The following is a 26,457-nucleotide window of genomic DNA, read 5'->3' on the forward strand; positions in this document are numbered from 1 at the left end:
TAACAGGCATAATCGAGAATCCAAAACATACAGTAATTCTTGAATTGTACAGCATCCCCAACAAAGAATATGATTCACCATTTACACCAGGTGGCAAAATATATATGCTGTCCCCTGCACAATTTTATTACCAGTTTTTTGTTGGGGGTATATTGAGACCAATCAAGATCAAATATTGGCTTCAACCACAGGCACACCACTACCCCACCTTATCAATAACAAATGCTGATAACAAAGTGAAAATCACCAGTGTAGAGTTAGAGGATTTTACAGACCCCAATACATTAGAAACAGCCTATACTGAAGATGATGGCTCTTTGGAATTTAAAATACAAATAGGGGACAAATTATATTTAGAAAATCCTGCAGTATCAGCTGCTGAACACCCTATAGTTGCAATATTCTTGTTTACATATTATGTCTAGACAAATTATTGTTGATGAATTACACAGACAAGCCAGACATAATTATAAGAGACTCCCAGTAGTCACAAAGGGCATAGATGATTTATGGCAGAGCGACTTGATTGAGTTGTCAAGTGGGCAGTTGAAAAACTTAGACAAAATCAACAAGGGCTACAAGTATCTACTCACTGTGATAGACACATTTTCAAAATTTGCCTGGGCTGTGCCACTCAAATCCAAGACTGGAAAATGTGTTACAGAAGCCTTCAGGACAATCATCAATCATTCAGGAAGATCACCGCGCTATTTGCAAACAGATAATGGCAAAGAATTTTATAATTCTATGTTTCAACAATTTATTAAAAGCCAGGCAATAAAACATTATTCGAGTTACAGTGATCTCAAAGCCTCAATTGTAGAGAGATTCAACAGAACCTTAAAAAATCTTATGTATAAAGAATTCACGCTTCAAGGTAATTATAAATGGCTTAATATTCTTCCAGAACTTCTACATAAATATAACAACTCTGTCCATTCCACAATCAACATGAAACCCTCTGAAGTAACTTCATCTGATGAGCAAAAATTGATCAGGACTGTTTATTATCCTAGATACCAGCCAACAACAAGAAGGGCCAAATACAGGGTGGGCGATCAAGTAAGAATCAGCAAATATAAGCACTTATTCAAGAGAGGCTTTACGAGAAACTGGAGCACTGAATTATTTACAGTGGTTCAAGTTAAACCCGGGACCCTTAACACATATATAATAAAAGATCACCGAGGAGAAATTCTCAAAGGCAGGTTCTATGAACAAGAGCTCAGCAAAACTAAACAGCCTGACACATATCTCATAGAAAAAATCATCCGCAGAAAAGGCAACAAGTTATTTGTCAAATGGCTGGGTCATCCGGAAAACAGCTGGATCGATGCAGACAAAGTGATAATATGAGCACCTGGGATGTTATAAAAAGGCTGCCAGAACCTGAACAACAGAATAAGAGAAATGGCAACTTGCTGCCTGATAATATTAGGTGTCTTATTGTTGGGCCATCTGCTTGTGGTAAAACTACACTAATGGTTGATAATTTTTTATTGGCACCCAACTGGTTAGACTGGAAAAACAGGCACTTGTATGTCTTCTCTAAGAGCTTGGAACAATTAAAATATCAGCAGCTGATGAAGCTATATGATGGATTGGATATAGCCACTTTTGAATCAGATGTTAAGCCACTTCATGAATGTCTTGATAACTCAGTTGTTGTGTTTGATGACATTATACTGGATAATCAAAACAAGGTTAGAAATTTCTTTACACAGGGGCGGCACAAAAACATAGATTGCTTCTACCTGGCACAGACTTTTTCAAAAATACCGAAGCAGCTGATCCGAGACAACAGCAATTTTATATGTGTGTTTCATCAAGACCATACCAACCTCAAACACATACACGATGAATATGTAGGTGGGGACTTGAGCTACAATGATTTTTCCAAGTTTTGCAGTAGATGCTGGAACCAGGACAGTTATGGGTTTGTCACAATTGATATGACAAGAACACCCAATAGCGGCAAATACAGAAATAAAATCAACGATTTTCTAGACGTTGAGACATAAATAAACAACCATGAAAAGGCCAATTATTGATGATCTTAAATTAAGAGATTATCTTGTAAAAAGATTTAAGGGATGGAAATCAGAGAACCGTGGAATTTATGAAAAACACAAACAAACAGAACAGCCTGTAATTGATGCTATTAATAATTTAGGTAAGAATATCAAAACTGTTACAGAGCAAAATCAAGATTTGATCACGGAGCTTGTACCTGTAGCTGCAAGAAACATATTAGATTATCCATTCACCCCACTTTCCAGTATTCATACACCTAGTCCTGTTGCCCCTCGAAGAATTGAAGCTACTCAGGATCCTATTGAATTGGGTCTTCTTGCTCAAAAATATTTAACCACACCTAAAGACAACAAAGATGAAGTTTTTGGCTTATATGCCGACACAGAGCTTGATGGCAGCATTATTCATAGAATCGGTAATTTCAGAGTAACTTTTATGGGAGATGATCTGATTGTTTATTCAGAATCTCGTCTCGGAGAAAAAGGTGGTTTTGTTAAGTACCCCGGAACACCTGGATTGTGGGAACTGATGACTAGGAAAAGGCCTGGCAGCTATACAGATCAAGATTATGAACATTACAAAGAAATATTAATAAAATCAGATGCTCTGTACCAGAACAATGATCCTACACAAAAAAGAGTCAAGTCTAGCAGTGGGGCAAAATACAATAATTTAATCAAGCCCATATGGTCGCAGATCAAGACAGGTAGTGGAATCAAACAATACAACACCCTGCCTAAAGAATTTGTGTGGGTTGATGATGTCAGGAAACTTGTAGATAGGTTATTGGTGATAGCTGGGGAGGAAAATGCTGGGAACAACAATTTTTACAATGAAAAGGTTGGAATTATGGACATGATAAGCACAAAATTGTCTAATTTTATAGTGAATGACACTAAGGGGATTGGATATCTCATAAAAATTATTAATACTCTACCACCTAAATTTTGGAATGTCTCTGAGGGTCGGGGGTTGGTTAATGACATTATAAACAAGCTGCCATTTGAACTACACATTCCAGGCTATCAGTATTGTGGTCCAGGCACAAAACTGGACCATAGATTAAACAGAGGGGACCCTGGTGTAAATCCCCTAGATGCTGCTTGTAGAGACCATGACATAGCATACAACACACATTCTGATCTTGACAAGCGACATGTTGCAGACAAGAAATTAGAAGAGGCTGCATTTGGTAGATTTGTAAGCAAAGATGCTTCTTTGAGTGAGAAAATAGCAGCATTGGGAACCACCATAGCTATGAGCACCAAACAAAAACTGGGGTGGGGGCTCTGAATATGTATATAATAAACCTACAATGAAGGCCAAGGGTGTTATGTATCAAATACCTTATGCAGGTCTTAAATCTCTTAAAACTATTGACAGTCTTTTGACCAAAAAGCAGCGCAAGAAAAAAAGCTCTTGTATTGCCAAGGGCCATGGAATGAAATTGTTGCTTAGTACCCCCCAATTAAAAAAATTACAGCAATCAAGAAAAAAATCACATGTGGGGGGTTTCATATTTACTATCCCGGCCATCTTAGCTGCTCTCGGGGCTGTGGGGAGCTTGGCTGGGGGATCAGCTGCCATAGCAAAAACAGTAATAGATGCCAAGAAGAATAGGGCAGAATTAGATGAGCAGAAGCGCCATAACCTGGCAATGGAGAAAAAAGGCAAAGGTGTCATGAGTAAGTTTAAAAAAAACAAGAGCCGCTTACAAACCAAGATATTGAAGCTTTAATCAAACCACTGGGCATCAAACATTTTAGAGGTGTGTACATGTCTGATTCTTTACCGGAACAACCACTCAACAAAGAGTGTGGCATTGTTAATTTGGATGAGTACAAAAATCAGGGCACTCACTGGATCTGTTATCTTAAATATTTAAAAAATGAGGCATTTGTGTTTGATTCATTTGGAGGTGTTCCACCTGAAAATTTAGTAAAATATCTAAATTCACCTAATCTTTATTACAATAATGCCCGTGTTCAAAACTTCAAAGATGTTAATTGCGGACATTTGTGTTTATCTGTTCTCAGATATATGTCTCAAATAAATAAACCATCAATTGAAAATTTTCAAAAAGCCTTGTGGTATCTGAAACATCATGGGGGTATTCCATCTCACCAGCCAAAATTCAATATTGAAACTCAAATTGCATGATGACATAGTGTATCCCAAAACAATAGCTCTCAGAGCATTTTACGGCATGTACCTGATACCTAATATTACGCACCACAACAACAAAATTGCAGTAGGGGATCAAAAAATTGTCATCACTCCAGGGCAATATAATCTGTCCACTCTAAATGCTCAATTACCCAGAGGTATAGTGTTAAGTCAAAATTCTGTCACTCACAGAGTAGAGATTGTATCTGCTACAGAGACAGTGGATCTGGGTACTATAGGAGAGCTGTTAGGATTTGAGAACAACACAAAACTTGAAGCAGCCATCAAACACACTGCTATGAATATACCCAAATTCTTAGCCATAGAGACTCTGAATATTCACTGTAATGTGGCCGAGGGTATGATCACCAAATCAAATGGCATAGGCACTCACAAACAAACTGGCATCATTGCAACATTCAAGCCTAATTCCGAATTCATGGAGCCCATCATCTACAATCCATCCCCAACATTATATTTTCCCGTGTTCCATAACAGAATAGATTACATTGAGTTGATGGTCACTAATGAAAAAGAAGAATTAGTTGATTTTGCTGGAGCCACAACAACTGCAATCGTAGAGATTAACATTTAAATAAAAATACATACAAAAAAAATGGAAAATATTGAGAGTTATGAGCTACAATCATTCCCCCCAAACAGGAGGACATTTGCAAATTTAAATCAACCCAACACAGAGATTGAGGTTGATCTTGATGTAGGGGATGGTTTTATACACCCCCACAGAGCAGATCTATACATCAAATTTGATGTTGTAAAGCTCGATGGAACAGATTATCCGGCAAATTCAAATATAAGACTTGTAGATAATTTTGTGCCACATCTATTCTCTGAAATTGAGATCAGAAAACATGGCGTTGTTATAAACAGAGTGGATTATCCCGGCATTACCTCCACAGCTTTGGCCACACTAAAATTATCCAAAACCGAGGCTTCATACTACAAAATAGGCGGATTTGAAGCTGGTGATAAGATATTATCCAAGAGCCACACTGTGCTGTTCCCCATGCGCCTGTTGCCAGGATTCTTCTCGGATTACAAAGATATTATGTGGAAGGGTGGTTTAAGAATCACATTTAGAAGAGCTGCAAATGATAACAATGCTTTGATGAGGTACAGTGCCATAAACCCTGCAGGAGAAGCTCTGCCCAATACCCTACCTGATGAAGGCAAATGCATTATTCAGACTATGGAGCTAAGAATCCCGGTTGTTGAATATGAGGCCAGTTATGCTCTTAAATACAAAGCTGATATCCTAAAAAATCCACAGATTCCTCTGCAATTTTACACATATCAATGCGTACAGAAGGTTGCCACTGGTACTTATTATGAATTTGATGCCACAAATTCATTCTCCAGTATTCAATTTGACATGCCTGATTTTGTGGTGGTTCTGTTTCAGACTGGAAGACACAATAATCAGGAAAAAAATTCAAGTAAATTCGATAGCTGCAACATCAAGAACATTTATCTTAAAAATGGCAGAAATGAGGTATTTCCTAGAGAAAATTACAATTTAGACATGTCCAAGGATGATTTCCTCAAATTATATGAGGCATTTTCGGCTTTCAAAAGGGTCACTACTGGCAGTACTGATATGTATTACTCACCAGATGAATTCAAAGCACGGAGACCCATGTTTGTAATCAACACTTCAAAAAGAAAACAGGTTGTAGTGAATGACAGGACAAACATTAAAATTATCTGTGAATTCCACGAGGCATTACCCGATGACACCATATGCAGTGTCATTCTCATAGGTGAAAAATCATATGTTTATGACGTAAGAAATGAGAGAGTCACAGAGCAATTCTAGAAGAATTACATTGTTTTAATATTAGATAAACAAATTGAAGCTGGTATCCAATTGAACTTAAACCAGAAATAAATATGTGTGTGTGTGTGTGTGTGTGTGTGTGTGTGTGGGGGGGGTGTGTGTGTGTGTGTGTGTATAGCCTAGTTTTAAGTGTGGCTACAAGAGGGGCATATTTTTAACAAATTTATGGACAACAATCTCACAAAAGTGCCTTTTATAAGTGTAGCCTCATCAATCTGAGGGGGGTCATACTTTCTCATGGAATCCATGAGGGCTTTTTTACAAAAATCTTGGATTAAACGGGGTTCCACACTTGAACAAAAAACTCATATGGCCATGTTGAGCTAGTTTTAAGTATAGCCAAACCTGCTTGAGGAGAGTTCATACTTTCTCGGGTTTATCCCACCACAAACACCACTACTCAAGCATTACACAGAATACATCTGCTTATGATTCCTCTTCTTCTGACCGTGAAGACCATACCTTGTATCCATACGCTTAATACCTGTACCGTATCATCCCTCCAGGTGTACCATTAAAAAAATCAGGTATGCTGATGACCGTATCGATCTGGTGGGCGGCGAATCCTGGTAGACCTTCTCGGAGATGAGTAAGGTGTGCTAGGACCTGGTCCTGGGTATCCGGTATGTTTTGGTACTGTTCCACCGGGGTTGGCTGAATTTCTATTTGCTATTGTAACGTTGAAGTCGTCGTCATCTGCAGTGTCACGTGAAACACGTCTCTTCAACCACCTGGGATGTACCACTCGTTTGATTCCATCTTCTAGCATGATTTCGTAGAGGATGTTATCCCCAATATGACGAATAACAACTCCTGGAATGTAATTCGGAGTAGCGTGTTTAGTGGATTCAACCCAAACTGCTGAGTTGATGGCGAAGGTACCATATTTCGACGAAGAGTCGTTCCGAAACTTTGCTGACTTCCTCGACAGAGGCAGATTGTTTGGTTCCCACCAAAATCTGGGTCGGTGTTTCAAGACCGAAAGTGCTGGTAGGCTTCCTTTTCCACCCAGTCGCGTGTTCCGAAGGATGAAAAGAAGGTTGGCGATCCCCATATCAAGTTCAAGCGTGCTCAGATTGTGTTTGTCAGTTATAAGCTTGAAAAGAGCGGTTTTGACAGTTCGAACGTATCGTTCGGCTAAGCCGTTGCTAGGGCTGTGATAAGGCGGTGAAGTAACATGTTTGATGCCATTCTTAAGACAGAAGTTACGAAATTCGAGAGAAGTGAACGTTGGGCCGTTGTCGGATACGATAGTATATGGTATCCCTAGCGTGGCGCAAGATTGCATAAGCCAGCGGATCGTTTCCTTTGTGTCCAATGTGTGTACAGGCCATACTTCTGTCCACTTGCTGAAGGCGTCTACTATCAGTAGGAACTTACGTCCTGCAAAGAAAAAGTGGTCTATATGCCATCTCTCGTTCACGTATGAAGCGAGAGGCCATGAAGAATCGGGTCCGTTGCGGACCTTAGGAGCATTAGCTCGGCATGTATTGCAGCTTGTTACAAAATCCGTAATCTCTTCTGACATGCCTGGCCACCAAAATCTGGATAGACACAACTCTTTCATACGAATTGAACCTATGTGTCCATCGTGTAAAGCTCTAGGAATGTCATTCCTTTTAACTGTGGGAATGATAAGTCTACCCGACCACATGAACATTCCCTGCTCGTACGTGAGGTGAGCTCTTCTTTCGAAGAAAGGTGCGAGCTTCTTCCGTTCGGTAGACGTGTCGAGTTGGTCTGGCCAACCATTTACTACACAGGACACAACTAATGAGAGCAGTGGGTCTTCTGAAGTAGCGTTCTGTATTGAGTCTCGTGAAAGAGGAACTACAGCGTCTTCAATGGACCCGAAATATGCATGTAGTTCTTCTTCTTCTCCAGCTGGTATTGTGTCACGTGTTTGCGTAGGCAACCTGCTTAGCATGTCAGCTACTTCTACCTTGCTGGAATGAATTATATTATATCGGCATGAAGATAAAAGTAGAGCCCATCTCATCAATCTATTCGATGAATGTTTTGAAATGGCTCGATCCGGAGAAAATATAAACTTTACACCACGTGCGTCTGTAACAATCTCGAACTTGGATCCGAGTAAAAATTTGTGAAATCACTTGATTCCGTGAACTATGGCTAGAGCTTCTCTCTCTACCTGGGAGTATCTCCGCTCCGTCTCACTGAAGTTATGTGACATCGAGGAAGGAGTGTTCCAGATAAAAGAAGATGCCAAAAGGGACACGTTTAATATGAAGATGGCAGCTACAATATATTGAAGAAAGAAATGGAAAAGCAGAGAATATTAGATAATTTATGTCAGAAAGAAAGGGACGGCATGAAGAAAATCAAGGTAAGAAATTATATTGTGGTGGAGAAGGCAAATAAGGGAAGAGCCGTTGTAGTTATGGAATAAGAACGGTAAGAGAGAAAGTATGAAGATCTAAAAGAGGACAGCCATGAGTAGATTTGTAGATCAGAAGAGGAACAATATATTAAAGAGAAGATCATAAAAGACTGTGGAAGGAGAAGATTTAGAAAGTACATAACGGAGGCAGGAAGACTACCAAATTTGAAAGGCTTTCCCAAGATACACGAAGAGAAGATAAAATTGAGACCAGTAATAGATTGCAGGAACAATGTTTTGGAATCCTTGGAGAAGAATTTAAAGAATATAATTGGAGTGTTAGTAAAAGAGCAAGAAAGCAGAGTAGAGAGGAAAAGTGAGCAGGTTGTGGAACTTATAAAAGGACTGGAGGTGAGTCGGGACAAGACGACAACGTTTAGCTTAGATGTAAAAAGCATGTTCCCCAGCATCAAGGGGGGACACATAGTGGAAATTTTTAGGAAGAGGATGGGACAAGAAATAGGAGAATGGGACGGTGAACGTGTTGCGAAAGCTCTACAAATTGTTTGAGATAATGGTTACTGCAAAGTGGGGGATAGAATAATGAAAATGAGTGAAGGCCTAAATATACGCTCTTGTTTAAGCCCAGTGTTAGCAGAATTGGTAATGAACGAGTGGGAAAAGAAGGTGATCGAAAAAGAAGGGGACAAAATAATTCTGTTCTACAGATATGTGGACGATTGTTGCGGCATATGGAGTGGAACAAGGAGGCAGTTGGACATATTTGTCAAATATATAGAAGATGAAGGAAGAGGGATGTTACTTGAGCTTGAAATAGAATAGGAAGAGAATATACGTTTCCTAGATATAATGATGAAAAGGGAAAGAGGAAAGAAGATTGACACAACTTGACATCAGAAAAAGTGTGCAGCAGGAGTCTTCTGTCACAAAAGAAGTGATGTGAGGGAAGTGACAAAAATAAATTTTATAAAGAATATGAAATACAGAATGAAGAAAATCTGCACGAAAGTAGAAGAAAAAGAGAGCAAAATAAGAGAGCCTATGGGAGCAGCTAGAACAGAATGGGTACTAAAGGGAAGACAGGCTTGACGTAAACAGAAGAAGAAGAAGAAAGAATGTAGATAAAGCAACAGGAGAGGAGAAAGAGAAGGAAAATAGAGGTGGTTTGGTATAAGGAGTATGGGGAAATCCACAGAAACGATAAGCAAAGTGCATAGAAAAGCGGGCATAAGAACATACAGAAAGGGAGGCTGCAGCATTTTGAGGATAGCGAAGAAGATGAAGGAAGAAAACAGAGGGGAGGAACAGGAGGGGATTGTATATGAGGTTCAGTGCAAGGAATGTGATTGTGTGTAAATAAGGGAAACAAAAAAGAGACTGAAAGACAGGTTACGTCAACATAAGGATGACGTAATATTAAAGATGGAGAAAATGCTATATTCAAGCACACATAAGAAACAGGACACGACATAGAATGATAAAGGCTAGGAGGAGATGAATAATGAGAAAGTAGATAGAGGCCAATTAAATAGAGCAAAAAAGCAGAAAAAGAAACAATGAACTGGAATAGGGGATGAAAATCAACAAAGAATGGAGAGGAGTGTTAGAAAGTGTGGAAAGAATGAGAGAAAGGAAGGAGGAAAGAAGATGGAAGAATATCGACGAAAGAAGAGAGAAGAGAAGGACTCCAGGAGATATGGATTCTGTTCAGATCCATTAGGGCAGGAATTGATAAGGCACAGACTCTCACCAGATACCTGTCGATCACCTGTCAGGTAATGTCAATTACCTGCCATAGATTCCACACTCAGGAATTCCTGACAGGAAATGTTCTAAGATAAGAACTGGGATCTCCATGTTGTTCTGTGTATTGACCCTGTCTGGGAGTGTGTATATATAAGATGATGTTTTGTAATATTCATCATTCTAATTCGTCTGAAGAAGACCCTGTTAGAGGGTAGAAACGTTACGTTTTAGTGTATATATTTCTTATACAATAAATTCTGCCTTTGTCAGTATTTTAACGTTTTATATGTATAAAGTGAAAGGTTTCACCCCTTTGAATGGATCATCTTCGAAAACAGATCTCGTGTACGTTACTTAGTGAGGTAGACCAGCTTAATTTAATTCCCTTCGATGCTTCATAACATTTCCGCCATCAACTCTCTTTATCTGTTGTTCAACCGACGGGTTTGCGGAGCTGGAGTCACAACCATGAATCTCAATACCTTGGAGTATTCTTAAATTTTGTATGCGAGAAGATTTTTGTCCACCCGTAACAAAATGCTGGACAAAAAAACTATTTTTTCTACCTTTTCTTGTTGTTGATTTACTGGTAAGTACACTTTATGACTAGGTTAATCGGGACTGCATCTATAGTTTAAAGTGGGATAAAAACCACTGGTCATCATCCCTCCATCGGGTATCAAACCTGAGACTCCTTGTTTATGAGACAACGTTATCACTATGCAATGATTCTATCTTGTTGAAGATTCGAATTGTCATTATATTTGTGTTGATTACTTTTCTGGAGATCACGAAATGGATTATATAAGTCTATCTCTACGAAAATCCCATGACATAGTGTGTCGTAGGAAAGTATTAAGACTACACTAGGGTAAAATACCTGAAGAGTGACAACGATATTTCCAGGAAATTTAGAGATTCAAGTAGATACCTTAGACGACTGATCATGTATTACATTTGACAAGAATCAGTCAATGAGCTACAAAATGTTGCGAAAATTCGATTTTTTTAAAAGGTTGCGAGAATTCCATATTCTACTGGTATTTTGCTACATTGTTTGGTCTGCAATTACATATTGAAAATATATATAACAGAATCTTTAAGACACGACTGAGTTGTCAGTTTCCTAGTAGTGGTATGTAGCTTATCCTCAATCCTCTTAATCACTCATCTCATCTTCGAGATTAACCAAAGTGGCAGAAAAGCGATGGAAAATAAACCACGTTATATATGTTCACTTTGGATGATTATGTGAATATAGACAAAAACTATTAGCATTTATGCAAAAATAGGAGTATCAAAACAATATTTTATTCTGAGTGGGTTAGGACACACCAAGATTATAATGTATGATTATCAATATGCATTTACATAGTACACACACCCATACATACATACAAACATACATACATACATACATAAGGTATATGCAAGTTGACTTACAATATAAATATATTATTTTATAAATGCTTGCACATGAAAAGAAAGATGAAACAATTGAGAACTTACTGCAGTCTTGCTTGCACTTATGCTTATCAGGTTGAGATGAACCTAAAGAAAAAGTATCACATCAAATGTAATTTCGTACATCTTCATACATATGTATGAAGTTTGTTAGTCCGAAGAGACTTCTATTACCTAATCACTGCCAAAAGGAACTTCAGGAGGAAACCCTTCTGAAAAACTGCATAATGGTGAATGGCAATAAACATCATTGTTGATTCTAGATTCATCGCATGTGTGATGAGCAGAAGAATACTTATTGTGATCATTTTCCCTCCTACATAGATGTTTAAAGTATGTGAGTGAATCTTGATTTAAAATACCTGATAATTTTCTTAATATGGTTTTGTATAATCATGTTAAAATATAGCCTACTTCGTACCAAAAAATTTCATTATATGTTGGCTTCTGACAACGTAGTTTGAAAAATTTGTCATACTGATATAATTACCTAGGTAGTTTGGATCATACTAATAAGAGATATAACACAAAACCTTACTTGAATATGGATGAAGATATTTTATAAATGAAGAAAACGTACGCACAATAGCTGATTGAAAATCAAAAGTCTTAGAATTCTTATTTGTAGTATCAACATTTTGTTTCTTCTTTCTTGCACAAAACGATCATTTTAAAATTTCACGTAGATATTTTGAATAAAATGGTCAGCGAACGGGTTTGAAATTTCTGGTGTATGCACTCCCGCATTACCTATGACTAGAGGCACATATTTTTGGTTAATAAAAAAGCAAAATGTCAGTACAAAAACTTCAATATTGTTTGCAAAAGCTGTAAATAAAGTAAAATTTCGGCGTTACAGCAGCGAAATATCGGATCAACATCGGTATGTAAAAATGAGATTTTGGTTTGAAAATTCTGAATATAAACCTAAATTTGATTTAATAACTGCACTTACCTGTATTACACAAAATAAACATATACCTTCTAATAGTACATTTACGTAGTTCCCTGAGTATTATATTTATTCCTGTATAAAGGGTCCATTTTTGTTTCTCAAATATTTACAGAAAAATTAATAAATTTTCAGTGAATTGCATAACTAGCAGGATAATTCAAAACTTCAGTGTCGTGAAAGTAAATAAGCACTTAACTTAATTTTTAAGAGTATTTTTCCCATTTTCCAGATAATTTCGCATCATTTCCTGACAAAAAAACTCACACCTTTCCGAAACATGAAAAATTAACATTACATTGTGTTATTTCATATTTCGTGTTTTTGTCAAAAACGAAATATGCATGCCTCTACGTATGACATCTAACCGATTTGCAGCAGATTCTCCTAATAACCACCACGGTTGTGCAGCAGAAAAGATAGGTCCAACTAACTTTAAAAACCTTCTTGTGTTTCAGTCAAATTACAGGTGTTCGAAGAACAATTACTCGTAAACACGCACATACTAAAGTAATAAGAAAACGACAACAGAAAAACTATTTCCCTCATTCAAAACATGTATTTTCGCTTCCAATGATTCAAATGTTGTGGCCAGTTTGTACGCCTCGAGTGTTGGAATTTCGGCCTATTTTGGGAATAACTTCTCCCTCACCGATCACTACAAAAGGCTTGAGAAACACCCTGTATGTGTCACGCCTCACCGAAGTGTAGAGACCAGGTTTACTGCGGCGTCTTCCTTGCCTTTGTTGCGTTGTGTTAGGACTTGTGAATGGTTTTAAGCGGCACTACTGCCGATGAACAGGGTGCCAAAATTAAGGGGGGAGGTTGAAAGGATAGTTCACCTTCTCTTGTTCGACAAGGCTTTATTAGCATTAAGAGGTATAGGCGCGCGGGCAAAAAGTGGCGAGGGGTGAATTACACCCTCTTGCCTCGAGTGTTTAGTGTTGTATGTTGTGTGCATGTGGCATATTTGAAGAGCGAATGTCTTTGTGGCAAGGTTGTACAGCGTCTCTCAAAAGTCTTAGGACAGAGACATTTTATACTAGGCAGTCCAACTTACGCAAGTCGTTGGTGGGTTGCGTGCAGAGTTAGTCTCATTTTCAGGGCTTTTAAATACAGAAAATATATTTTGAAATATACGGATGGAATAACAAAAGGCGTTACCTACTCAAAAATATAAGAAAGTCAGTATTAAATTACAAATGACAAAATATTTATGAGACAAGTAGAGTTCCCGTAGTAATAGGATTAAATCAGTTTATTACTATTTGATCGGTGACGAGTCTAGACAAAATGAAGTAAGAGAAGAATGTAAAAGAGAGAAGAGGAGGCAAAACAAGGAAAAGAAGCGAAGAGGAGGGAATAAACGAGAGAATAGAAGAGAAGAGGATACGAAAGGAAAGGGCATGTACGGGGATGAGGAGGAAGATGGAGAAAAGAAGAGAAGAGAGAAGAATTAAAAGTATAAGGAGATGAGAGGAAAGAAAATACAGGAGACTAGAAGAGAGGCGTAGAGTGTAGAGTAAACGATATGAAAAGAGAAAGCGAAGATGAGCGGAGATGAACGCTGTGGAGTCGGAAATCGAAGACAGAATAGAAGAGAAGAGAAGTGGAGATGAATGATATGGGGACAAGAGGAGAGAACAGAAAAAATGAGGCAGGAACAGAGGAGAGAAGAAATATAGGAGAGGAATATAAAGAGGAGATGAAAAGGATAGAAGGGGAATTACGCGAGAGAGAAGGAGAAATGTTCGAGAAAATATTGTTTGAGCGTCAAGAATTGATGCAATGATCAGATTACCAACATTAGAATTCAATAACATTCTAAAATTACAATCTAATATGTTCTCGGAGCGAAATGAATTTTAATTCAGTTCAGAAAAAGATTAGATCTTCCGCCTGAGATTTTCAATATTTTACCTTTTTTCACTTCGTTGAAATGGATACTTTAGTGTTTGGTATTTCATCGTTAATGAACACAATGGGATATGACTAAAACTTACGAAAAGTTTCTTCCACTGGAGGGGTTTGAATCTCCGACCACTAGGTTGACGATCCTAAACGGTAGGTAACCAGCCTCTACCCTATGAGCTTCCGATGCTTTCGTTAATGCTTGAAAGAGACAGGAGCTGACCAGCGTGAAGTGTAGATACAATACAACTGACCTCCTACATGCATTGTATAATTAACACTTGGTTGTTACAAAGGAAACGAAGATAATACGAATCAATGTAAACATTTAATGAAGATTTGCAGATTTCTGCGATACTGCAATCGACGGAATGCTAGTGCACTGAAAAAAAAAACTCGTATCCAAATGAATCTTGTGAAATGCATATTTATTGTTACGTAAGAAAATATACAAAATAATTGTACCGTGTGCGACAAAAAAATGTGTAAATCCATTAACAAGGAAATAAAATAGGATTCAAAAAACTACATCCCGTTTGCCCGATAGGGCTATGTGTTAAGGTGCCGGATGGAATCGTTTATTTTTTTTCGTTGAAGTACCACAATTCCTAAGGCCAGTTGTTCCTCTTTTCCTTATTTCTTTTCAGTTCATATACATTATTTTAATATAGTTAAAACAACAAATATAACAAAATGATTATTACGAAATAGTGATTTTCTGGCATTCACGTAGGCAGTGGAAGAAAGCGAGGAAACATTCGTGAAGTTTTGGAGAATAGTTTTAAAATCGTTTTGTAAATTTATTTTTGTCCACTTTGTGCTCAGGTAGGTTAATCGGGTTATTGGCAATCGCGAACTTTTGTCAATGCTTGATTTTAAACTACAGTAGAACACGGGTCGAATTTTCTTTCTTGCTCGATTGAGAGAATGTGTATTTATATGATAGCACTCGCATATAGAAACAAGTGAACAACATGCCTTGGTCTTCAAGAGCAGCCAGATTTGAAAGCCTGGCTTACATGCGTTTTGACGTGAGTCACGCAATTCATGTCCGTTTCTTATCTCAAAACACCATGCGTCGACAAACAGAACTACACCTAGCAGAGCAAGCAATGGCGAAAAATGATTCTCGGTTATCGCACAACGCGATTCCATTATTACGTTCTGACGTCACTGCATAATGTTTTCATTGTTAGGCTAAATGCCTAAGTTGTTAGGTTAGACTTGTCAGGTTTATTTCTCTTAGCATAATACATTTTTAGTGTATTTATGCTAAGAGAACCAAACCTAACAGACCTAGCATAAGAACGTACGCATTCCGCTTCTGACGTCAGAACAAGAAGTTGAAATCGTGTTGTGCGATAACGGATACTCACGAAAAGTGACAAGAAACGAATATTTAATAGAAGGTGAAGAATGAAAGATTTCATCAGAGGCGGGGAAGGTAGTCACTAGCTCAACATTAAAACGTTTTAGTAAAATTTCCTGACAAACGAAAAGCTTACTGAATAAGTATCCAGTTAGTAATACGTGTTTTATGGTATAACATTTAAGATGCCTGTTGAGATGATAGCATAGTGGTCTCAGCTGATCCGTGTAAAACGTGTTGTTCTTCATGCTCGTTTTTTTTCTTTTTTTACACCTTGCTACGATGAGGATGAAATTTATGAAGGAACCCACACAAGGAGCACAGGATGGGTCTTCAACATCTTAGGTAGCAAAATCCATCCCCACAAAGAAAGGTTTCAACCTTGGGCCTCAATTTTCAAAATTATACACAAATGTTCTCAACAACATCAAAATGTTTTGAAACTATGAAACTGTTGTAGGAATTCATGTTAATAACATAATTTTCCTTCATGTGAATTAAAATTTACATGGCTGACACGTGAAGATACTTCGACGAAAAGAATACACTAATTCCTATATACCTATGCATGAAGAAAAGAAAGTTACCTTAGAGTGAATATTCCACTAAAGCTTTTAAGTCATTATATATAATAGCAGCTTAAAATGTCTTTGACTCGCTTCTTTCCTTCGTCTTTCTTGTATTTTTTTTTTCAAAATTTCATTCTAATCACTCTATTTCTCATCCTACCTTCCATTTTGCCCCGTCTCTCAATTAATTATTTCCTTACGTTTCTTTCCTCTCTTTTTTATTTTTCTATTTTCTTTATCTTCTTTACATCTTCCTTCTTTTTCCTGTAATCCTCTTTCCCTTTCAACTTTTACCTCTCTTCCTTATTTCTCTTAAATCTTCCTTTGGCCAGAATACAAGAATTCCCAGATTCGATTATCTCTACGAATTGTTCCTTTTTAAACTTTTTTTTTTAAAACAAGAACGTCACGACATTATCATAGCAGTGGAAAATGCCTACAGTGTTATGTATCTGGAATTTCCTTTAAAAAAAATACAAATATATGAACGTCCGAAGGGACATTTTTCATTTGGAAAATTAAGGTTAGAAGATTGTGTGGTATGGTATTCTGATGCTAATTTTATACGGATTCAAAGATATTGACAAAAATAATGATTAAAGAATTTACGTATATTTGTGGTAATTCAGTACATACTCATTTCTAGCCTTTATTCACTCGAGTTAAATATGGCGCAAACATGGAATTTCCACCATGTATAAATCTCCATTAAATGTTTACATAGATTCGTACTACCTTCGTTTCCTTTGTTACAACCAAGTATTATTTATACAATGCATGTAGCAGATTAGTTGTATCTACACTTCACGTTGGTCAGCTCCTTCTGTCTCTTTTATGGATTAACGAAAGCATCGGAAGCTCGTAGGGTAGTGGCTACCTACCGTTAATGATCGTCAACCTAGTGAGTCGACCTCCGTGGCGGAGTGGTTAGCAGAGCGCGCTACAAAGCCAGGGGTTCCGGGTTTGAGTCCCGGGTAAGGCATGGGTATTTGTGTTTGTGCAAAAAACGTGAAAAACTGAGAATACTGTGAAAAGTGTAAAAGTTGAAAATGTGTGAATGACGAGGGATATCACCGTGTAGGGGTATTCCTTAAAAAAAAAAAAAAAAAAAAAAAAAAGTGGCTACCTCCCGTTAATGATCGTCAACCTAGCGGTGGTAGGTTCAAACCCCTCCAGGGGAAGAAAAATTTCGTAAGTTTTAGTCATATCCCATTTTGTTCATTTTCCACGTCGTGTGAAATGGAATGATTTTGTTTGTCATTAACGATGAAATACCAAAGAATAAAATCTCCATTTCAACTAACTGAGGCCTTGGCGGAGGTGTTGAAAGGTTGGGAACTTGTTATAAATGTCAACATTATATTCATGTGTTTAGTGGTGTAAAAAAAAAAGTAAAGTGCTCCCCTGACACCATGAAGGCGTATAGAGGATGTGAGGGTAATATTAGTGGTGTAATAGTAGGTAAAATCGGAAATTTCACGCCAAAGATCTTCGTATAAGGCCGAAGGTGTGACTCGAACCCGGGACCCCTGGCGTCATAACTCGATAGCCTAATCACTTCACCAAGGAGTCCGGCGGAAGCGCTGGAGGTAGCTTCTTAAAAGCATATTACACCAGTGATCTTCAGCGGATCTTGAAAACTCCGCTGACACGCGAATCTACCGAAAATCGTACGAAAAATAAGTAAACTCAGCTATATGCTAAAAGCATCGTTAACGGCAGACGCGGACTCGCCAACGGCTCTAACGATCGGAAATTCGAATCTCGCATAAATAGTTCGAGAGAACATTTCTCGCCGAAGTTGTAATCAGAAAGTTATCGTGTTAACAGTCGTTGCCTCCGAATTATTGTCTGATTATCAATTGTTACGTAAGGAGTTACTGCGATAGTTGCCTAACGAAAGAAATTTAATTCAAGACCGTGCCTTGTCTACTCAATCAACGAGACCATCAACGTTACAAGACACCAGAGGTAAACGAATGATCTTCATCCCCTATCTATTATGGTCACGACCCTGCCAGACCAATCAATCGAAGTGTTAAACGCAAATGTTTAATAAGTGATCTCCTCATTTCACAGGAGCGAGCCCCTTTGCTTCTTTACGTGTTACCGTTGTTCTCAGGGGTTTTACCCCAAGCCATAGCCTAGGTTCGATCCCAAAACTCGAGGGATGTATACGTCTTATCTTGCTCTGTACTCAACTAAAAGGCATTTCGCGCCAATAATATGCTATTAAAAACGTTATTGAATGTTTCATGTTGAGAATCTGATCATTGCATCAATTCTTGAAACTCAGACAATATTTTAACGAACTAAATCTTCTCTCCTCTCGCCTCCTTCTCCTTATATTCTTTTCATCTCCTCTCCTCTACATTCTGCTCTCCTCTATTTGCTCTCTCCTCTGTTACTTCTCTCCTGTGATCCTATATCAAATCTCTCCTGTTCTCTCATCTTCTTCCCAAATCATTCTTCTTCATGTTTCTTATCTTCTCTTCTGTCCTCGATTGCCGACTCCACAACGTTCTTCTCCCCTCTCCTCTTCTATTATCTTTTCTTCTCTTTTACTCTACTCTCCACTCCTCTCTTCTTGTCTCCTCATTTCCTCTCCTCTCGTCTCGTCTTTATCTTCTCCTCTCGTCTCCCTCATCCTCCTCTCCCCCTGGTATGCCTTTTCATTTCTTCTAATTTCTTCTCCTCTCCTCGTCTATTCTCTCCTTTCATCCCTCCTCTTTTTCTTTTTCTTTATCTTCTTTCGCCTCATCTCATCTCCTTTCTTCTCCTCTCCTCTATTTTCCATCTTCTTTTACTTTCTTTTGTGTACATTCATCAGCGATCAATAGTAACAAATCGATTTAATCCTTTCAGTACGGGAACTCTACTTTTTGCATAAAGTATTTTGTCGTTTGCGATGTAATACTGAATACTTTTTATTTTTAAATACGTAATGCCTTTTCTTATTCCTTTATTACATTTTTCAAATTTATTTTCTGTATGTGGCAATGCTGAAATTCAGCTTAAATCTACACGCAACCCTGTTACTTTGAGAAAAATAAATGGATGATGGGTTGATTGATCTATGAAGTGATAAAAATGTGAGTTCTGGATGACAAAGGAAGACAATAACCTTTCGTAATGGATATGATACAACTTCGGATATTTTAAATTAAGCAGAGGAATATATATCTTTCAAGAAATATTCATTTGCATTACACTGAATGTGAAACTTTCAAGTTATATGATTAAAAAAATATATATAATGGGCATAAGACTTACAATTTTGTTTGCATAATTTCTTGACAACCTTATCTGGAAGAAAGAAAGACATAAGTTTAATCTAATACAGGAGTTTTAAATAACAATACATGGCATTTAACATTATGTTGTGTTTACCTATAGCCCACTCTTATATAAATAAAGAAAGACAATCGGAAGTTTTAATTTTACATTCCAAAATAATGAGACAATATATTATCATGTTACATTTAATTCAAATTTCAGATGCATAATTTAACACTATGTTTGCAATCTCATCTCCACTTTCTTCACAACTACCAAAGAGTTCTCCGATCCATGTTTTTGCCACTATTTCCTAGTTAGGGGTATGGTGGCACATAGTCTAATATTTTCATTAAAAAATAATAAATATTGTAATATAATATGCAATATAATATTTATATAATAAATGTTCTCAAAGTGTGAGCTCACGACCTTCTTTAATATATATCTAAACATAATGAAAACACAATATATCTATGCATATTAAACATTTTATGACAGACATATGGTTCTTAATATATACGTATATGAATTTATGTATGCATATAGTTATGTATGTACACATGGTTTGATTAATGTGGTGGCCTGGACTACAGAAAGTGTAGAGGAATTGAAGAGTAACATTATTCTCATTGGTGCATCGTTTAGAAATACTATTACATAAATATGAGTGGTAAATACCGTTAACTTAAGAAAAGGAAGAAAATATGTTGCCTGTTGTAGCTCTTTTGTTCAAATGGAGAACTGTTGGTTTTCTTGTTGCAAACTTGCGTGGCCTCTCAACAGATGGAATCTGCTTATTGCACAAGGCGTTAAGTGTTGGTGGGTATATCGTACATTGTGAAGTGTGTGATCACTTCTGTGATCCTTCATCTGATCGCCAAGGCTATTGGCAAACTTTTTTACAATTAGACTCTAAAGGCTGTGCTGCTGAAACAAGGATCTCTGTTGTCTGGCTTCCTACCTTAAAGATAGTCACACAGTTTGGGGTTACCGTCGAAGTTAAGTTTCCGCTTAGCCGTAATCTTATTGTTATTTATATATAATACATCTCAACAAATTTGTAACTCTAATAGACGATTAACATAAACTTATTATTTTATTCTCTACATTTCATTGTTTCGTTTACGTGTTATATGAATACAGTAGGTACAATGCCATACACATCACTATTTTAGAACGTAAAATTCCATATTAACGGTGAATATGGTCTGACAAATCTCCTATAACGGCTGACGGTTCGACGTGATGAACCCATGTCACTCCATTACCGTTTGAAGCTCTCCACACCTCTAGGTAGAATTGTGGGAGGGAGATTGGCAGTCCGGAGATAGGCCTAAACCCTTCAAGGGCTGTCGAGTTATGTTATTGTATAGCATTATGGTACGTATGATAAGTACGTACTTCCAAAACCAGTTGCGAAATAATGAATAAACAGGCACCAGAAATTACTACTACCACATGTGAGATGTTTTAATTTATTTAATGGTCGCTATGCAATTGAATCAGTCTGTGTGCCAGTGTTAATCTACTGGAAAATCTTTCCGATTTGGTTTTAAATTTTTTACTTTTAATAGTGAAAGATCACGGCACTGTTTTGATGCCCCTCAGATACATGGTTGATTTGTTCTTATAATAACGCGACTATGCCTATAACACGATTTCATTGCTTATTGTGTATGGGTGGTTTAAGGCTTCATACGAATTTTATACAAATTAACTAGCACAGAATAATAATAAAGTTTCAGTTGCAAAAATGTTCAGATACACCCCTGAAAACTAGAGCCAAGCACGGGATCTTGTCAGGCAAGTATCCAATGCGAAAACATTTTTGCAAACTAACAACTTTTTTATTATTCTGTGCTAGTTAATTTGTATAAAAATCATATGAAGCCTCAAATCACCCATGTACAAGAAGTAGTGAAATGAAATGTAGTCTGATACCATAACCAACAATACAAGCGAGACAACGCGAAACTCTCCTCCAAGTGGTTCATTGAAAGGAAATTTTAATATCAAGGTATCGAAGGAATTCGTAAGTTTATGTCCTAACATTGTACTCTTACTCGTTCTATCATTCACATTGTTCTGTTTTTTTTTTTTTTTTTTTGTCGGTCTAGCAATATATGCTAAATGTAATTTTCCTCTGCAGTCTGTTATCGCTGCTGTTGATGTTGCTAATTCTCAATATACAGTATAACATGCATAGACAGGTGTGATTTGCATTTTATAAATTTTTGTTATTTTTATCGCTTTGGTTCCTTCTTAGGTTAATCCCTGCAATGATGACTAATGTTGTTTGGATCAAGATGATGAATTGATACACAAAAATAAACACCTTCCCAAAAATCCAGAACTCGATCCGGGAACCTTCGGTGCGAGATGTGTTTTCTGTTCTTACTATCTCTGTGTTTTCATTAGATTCAAGAGGTGAAAAAGAGTGGAAAATCATACCTACGGGACCATTGAGAAGATATCCATCGCTTTGCTAGGGAACTTCTATATTCTCTCGTGATAGAGAAGAATGAAAGGACAATTGAAGGATCAAATTTGATGTGTGTCCTTTCCTCAAGATGTATGGAAATCAATATTACATATTTCTTCACTGATAGATAATGTGAAAAAAATTGCGCTTGGTCGGGATTCAGCCTAGGTCTCTCTGATGAAAGCTCTGCGTACCCTAACCAACACTGTAGCAATTACCCCAAATTCTCATTTCTTTCCAGTCTGCGTATTGGTATATAAGCCGCAGAATTGCAATGTTGGTTCGGTTGTCTATACACAAAGGCCTCAGCTATCAGACATGGACGACTTAATTCAATGTCTTCCAATAGGGTTGTTAACACCCAGAAGTTTCCGTCACTTTACTATGCATTAAATAAATAATAAATGAGATGTAAGTTATAAATTTTTAACATTTCAATGTTTTTCAGCTGTTCAAATATTCATGCAATACAATAATACAAACAACCTCATATCAAACGAATTTATGCAAAATTGTTGCATTTTAATTCTACTTGTTAAAACAACCTTAAAAATCAATAACATATGCAGGATACTTTAAATATCTGTTATAAAAAATATTTAAAGCAATATTATTTTGTTTAAACTTGTGAATCTATCCCAATGAGAGTGAGATGTCTTATGATAATGCCTTATATCACATTTATAATCCATACATTTAAGCCCACGTTCAGATAAACTTTATTATGGTACTAAATATAATGTACACCCTGCATTTCTGTATTCATATATCTATTTTGTTTGAACTATATAAAGTAAATGTACATTAGAAAAAATATATACTGAAATCCCAATAAATCTTGCATTCAATACATTATGTTGCTAACATTTTAATACATTATAACGTAAATTAGAAAAAAAACAGAATAATATACGTATTATTGACTTACTGCATTTCTCTTGACATTGTCTCCTGTTAAGGTATAATTTTATATTCTTCCCTGTGGAGAAAATACTTGAAATCAAAAATGTACGAAGAATAGAAATTTTAAAATAACAATATACATTCAACAGTTGATTTATAATGTTTTGCAATCACAAAACATGCCAACGTTTCCATGCTGATAATGTTCAATTTTCGTGACATGTGAATTTTTCTACCTCTTGCTTTAAGTATACAATGTACCTTCTGTAGCATGGAACAAGATTGGATAAAAGTGACGGTTTGATTGATTGATGGATGGATTTGCTTTATTTTACCTCGCATTCTGTACCACTTTTGGCAATTTGCGAAAATGGGGATGAGTGATGACATAATGAAATTGATGAATAGACACTCACAAACATACATGGCCATGCCGGGATTCGAACCCGGGATCCCTGTCGTCGTAGCGCGATGTGTTAACCACTCCGCCACGATGGCCGGCTCGAGATTTTTGTACCATTCCATTGTAGGGCTGGAGAAAGAAGTTTCATCATGCCGAATTCTTGGAAAAACAATCACAGTTTCACAAAACATCAGCATAAAAGCACATACATGGGGAATAAAACCAAAGTTCTTATATAAGGTCCGAATGTACTTGATGAAACGTATCAAATTCTTTGAGTAGGAAAGTGTTCGGAAGCCTCCATGTTTGTTTCGTTGTTGAAGAGAATTGTTTTTATTTGTGGTGAATTCATTGTTTCACAAAATTAGAACTTTTGGGACAAGGAAACATGAATGAGATGTGTCAATTTCAATTGGAAAATGAGTGACTTTAATGACTGCAGTGACGAAAAAGTTACACTTATTCCACGTATAAAAAAAACACGAAACATGGTTGAATTTTATGTACCAACAAATGCATTAGGCCAAAGAGTCATGTGCCAGATCATGAGCTAAAGAGAATTAGCAGTGAAGAATATGATGTCGTAATTCTCAATTCAGTTAATGAAAGAACTATTTACATTTGTGGCAATTCAGGACATACAAATTTTATCTATTTTCCCACTCGATTTCAATGCAAGGACACCTTCACGAATATCGACTGAAAAGTTTTCATCATGTGCAATTGTCCATTAAATGTCTTCGCCGATTCGTACTACACGTACCTTCGTTTTCTTTGTTACAAACAAGTATTCTTTGCACATTACATGTAGGAGAAGAGTTGCGTGTTTATTTCACAATGGTAAGCTACTTCTACCTGCTCTCAGGAGCGAGAGCTTGTAGAGTAGTGGTTACCGTAAAGGATTGTCAACTTGATGATCGTAGGTTCAAAGCCTTCCGTTGGCAGATAATTTTCGTAAGTTTTAGACATATCCCATTGTGTTCATTGTCCACGCCTTGTGAAACGGAATGATTCAGTTTGAAATTAACGATGGGGGGGTGGGAAATATTAAATTACAAAATCTTCATTTCAACAAATCGAGAAGTGGAGAAAAATTGGATAATTCCTATAAATAATAAAATTACGTTCATGCTTTTAGTGATATAATCGCACGTAAAATAAAAGAAAGATCTTACGTGGAAGATTTTATCTTGCTGTGCACTCAGTCAAAAGCCATTTCGCATCGATCTAATACATTCTCTAATACATTTCAAAATGTTATTGAATGTTTCATGTCCATCGTTTGATCAATGTATCATTTCTTGACGCCGAGACGATATTTTCTGCAACTACTACCTCTTCTCTCCTCTCCTGTCCAGTCCCTTCTGTTCTTCTCTTCTCCTTTTTCTTTCCCCTCCTTGTCCTCTGCTTTTATCTCATATCGCCTTTTCCTACTTTTCTCGCATCTTGTATCCATCCAACTCTTCTCCGCTCCTCTTATCTTCTCTCCTGTCTTCGATTTCCGACTCCACTGCACTCTTCTCATCTTCTTTTCTTTCTTCTCTTTTCTCTCTTTTACTCTACTCTCCACTACCATCTTCTCGTCTCCTTCCCTCTTCTTCTCTCCTCTCCTCTCGTTCTCCTCCCCTCTTCTCTACTATGCTCAATTTTTCCTCATCTCTCCTCGAATCTTTTTCCTTTCTTCACACTACTTCTCCTCTCCTCGTCTTTATTCTCTTTCTTTTCACCTCTACTTTTCCTCTTGTCCTGTCGTTTTCTCTTTCTTCCCTTCTGTCGTTTTCTCTTTATTCTCTCCTTCGTCACCTTTCGTTTCTTCTCATCTCTTCTCCTTTCTGTAGACTCATCAGCCATGAAATACTAGAAAACCTATTTATTTTTTTTCAGAAAGAATTTTGTCATTTGCGATATAATGGTGATATTTTATAATTTTATACAATAATACTTGTTTTTATTTATTTCGCGTATTTCATAAATATCTATTGTGCATGTGGCAACCCTGAAATTGAGCCTAACTCTACACGCAACCCACTAACGCCTTGCGTAAATTGGGTTGCCTAGTTTAAATTTTCGTTGTCCTAAGACTTTTGAGAGACATTGTACGAGAGCTACAGGTCTTGAAATTATACTTCTGTGTATAAAAATAAAAATCGAGAATGCACGGATAACTGGGTACTGGGGTAACTTGAATTTTACACTTAGATTAATATTTATGGTTTTATATTTCACTAGCACATTCCTTTCATGTTGTATATTATACAGGTGCTTTTTTATTAGGTTTATTATACTTTAGATATTTTAATATCTAAACGTAGATTAACTGCAATCAAAGAATTAATTTATAGTTGTAGCAACAATAAGGTAACATTTTCCACACATATATTCATAAATCCTGTATGGATGCTGAGGTAAATTTGCAGGACTTCAGGAGTGGGTGGATGAATCAAGGGTCGCAGATTACCAACTCGTTAAAAGCAGCATATCCCACTGAAGTAGTTGTCTTGTGTTCGTAAATTAGAGCTTGGATAACGGATAAGAAATCGTAGGTCTGTTTAGCGAAGTTGACATATTAGCTTGATGTTCATTTAAACGCGTTGTGTATAAACGTTTTAGGAAATCGTAAAGGTCGAACTACCGAGGCATACGTGGTTCGGATCCCAATTTAAATTGTAGGTCCAGTCCCGATTAGCTTTATGTGCATAAAGTGGACTTTAAACACCAAATCAAAAAAAAAAGGTCGAACTACCGTGAGATTGTGGGTGAACGATAACAAATATATAGGGTGTAATATGTCCTTCAAAATACATTTCTTGGACTCCCACCTGGATTTCTTACCTGACAATAATGGTTCCATCAGTGACGAACATAGGGAGCGTTTCCACCCAGACATCTCTGTCATGGGAAAGAGGTGCCAGGGACAGTGGAATACAAGAATTCTTGCTGGATGCTGAATACAGAACGA

At 37.0% G+C, this 26,457-nt stretch overlaps 1 protein-coding gene across 3 annotated transcripts in view; it reads right to left on the minus strand.

The window, feature by feature from the left end:
* The window catches only part of LOC145984936 (uncharacterized), a 655,439-nt gene that overhangs the window by 45,363 nt on the left and 583,619 nt on the right, over positions 1-26,457 (minus strand). For all 3 annotated transcript variants that reach the window (XM_083118349.1, XM_083118348.1, XM_083118347.1), the window contains exons 10-12: positions 23,121-23,171; positions 19,705-19,737; positions 11,676-11,717 (exon numbers count right to left, since the gene is read on the minus strand). In XM_083118349.1, the coding sequence (XP_082974475.1) occupies positions 11,676-11,717; positions 19,705-19,737; positions 23,121-23,171 (126 nt within the window). The remainder of the gene's footprint in view (positions 1-11,675; positions 11,718-19,704; positions 19,738-23,120; positions 23,172-26,457) is intronic.

The sequence above is a fragment of the Lepisma saccharinum genome, chromosome 3 (assembly GCF_977018435.1).
Source record: "Lepisma saccharinum chromosome 3, izLepSacc3.1, whole genome shotgun sequence".
NCBI lineage: Eukaryota > Metazoa > Arthropoda > Insecta > Zygentoma > Lepismatidae > Lepisma > Lepisma saccharinum.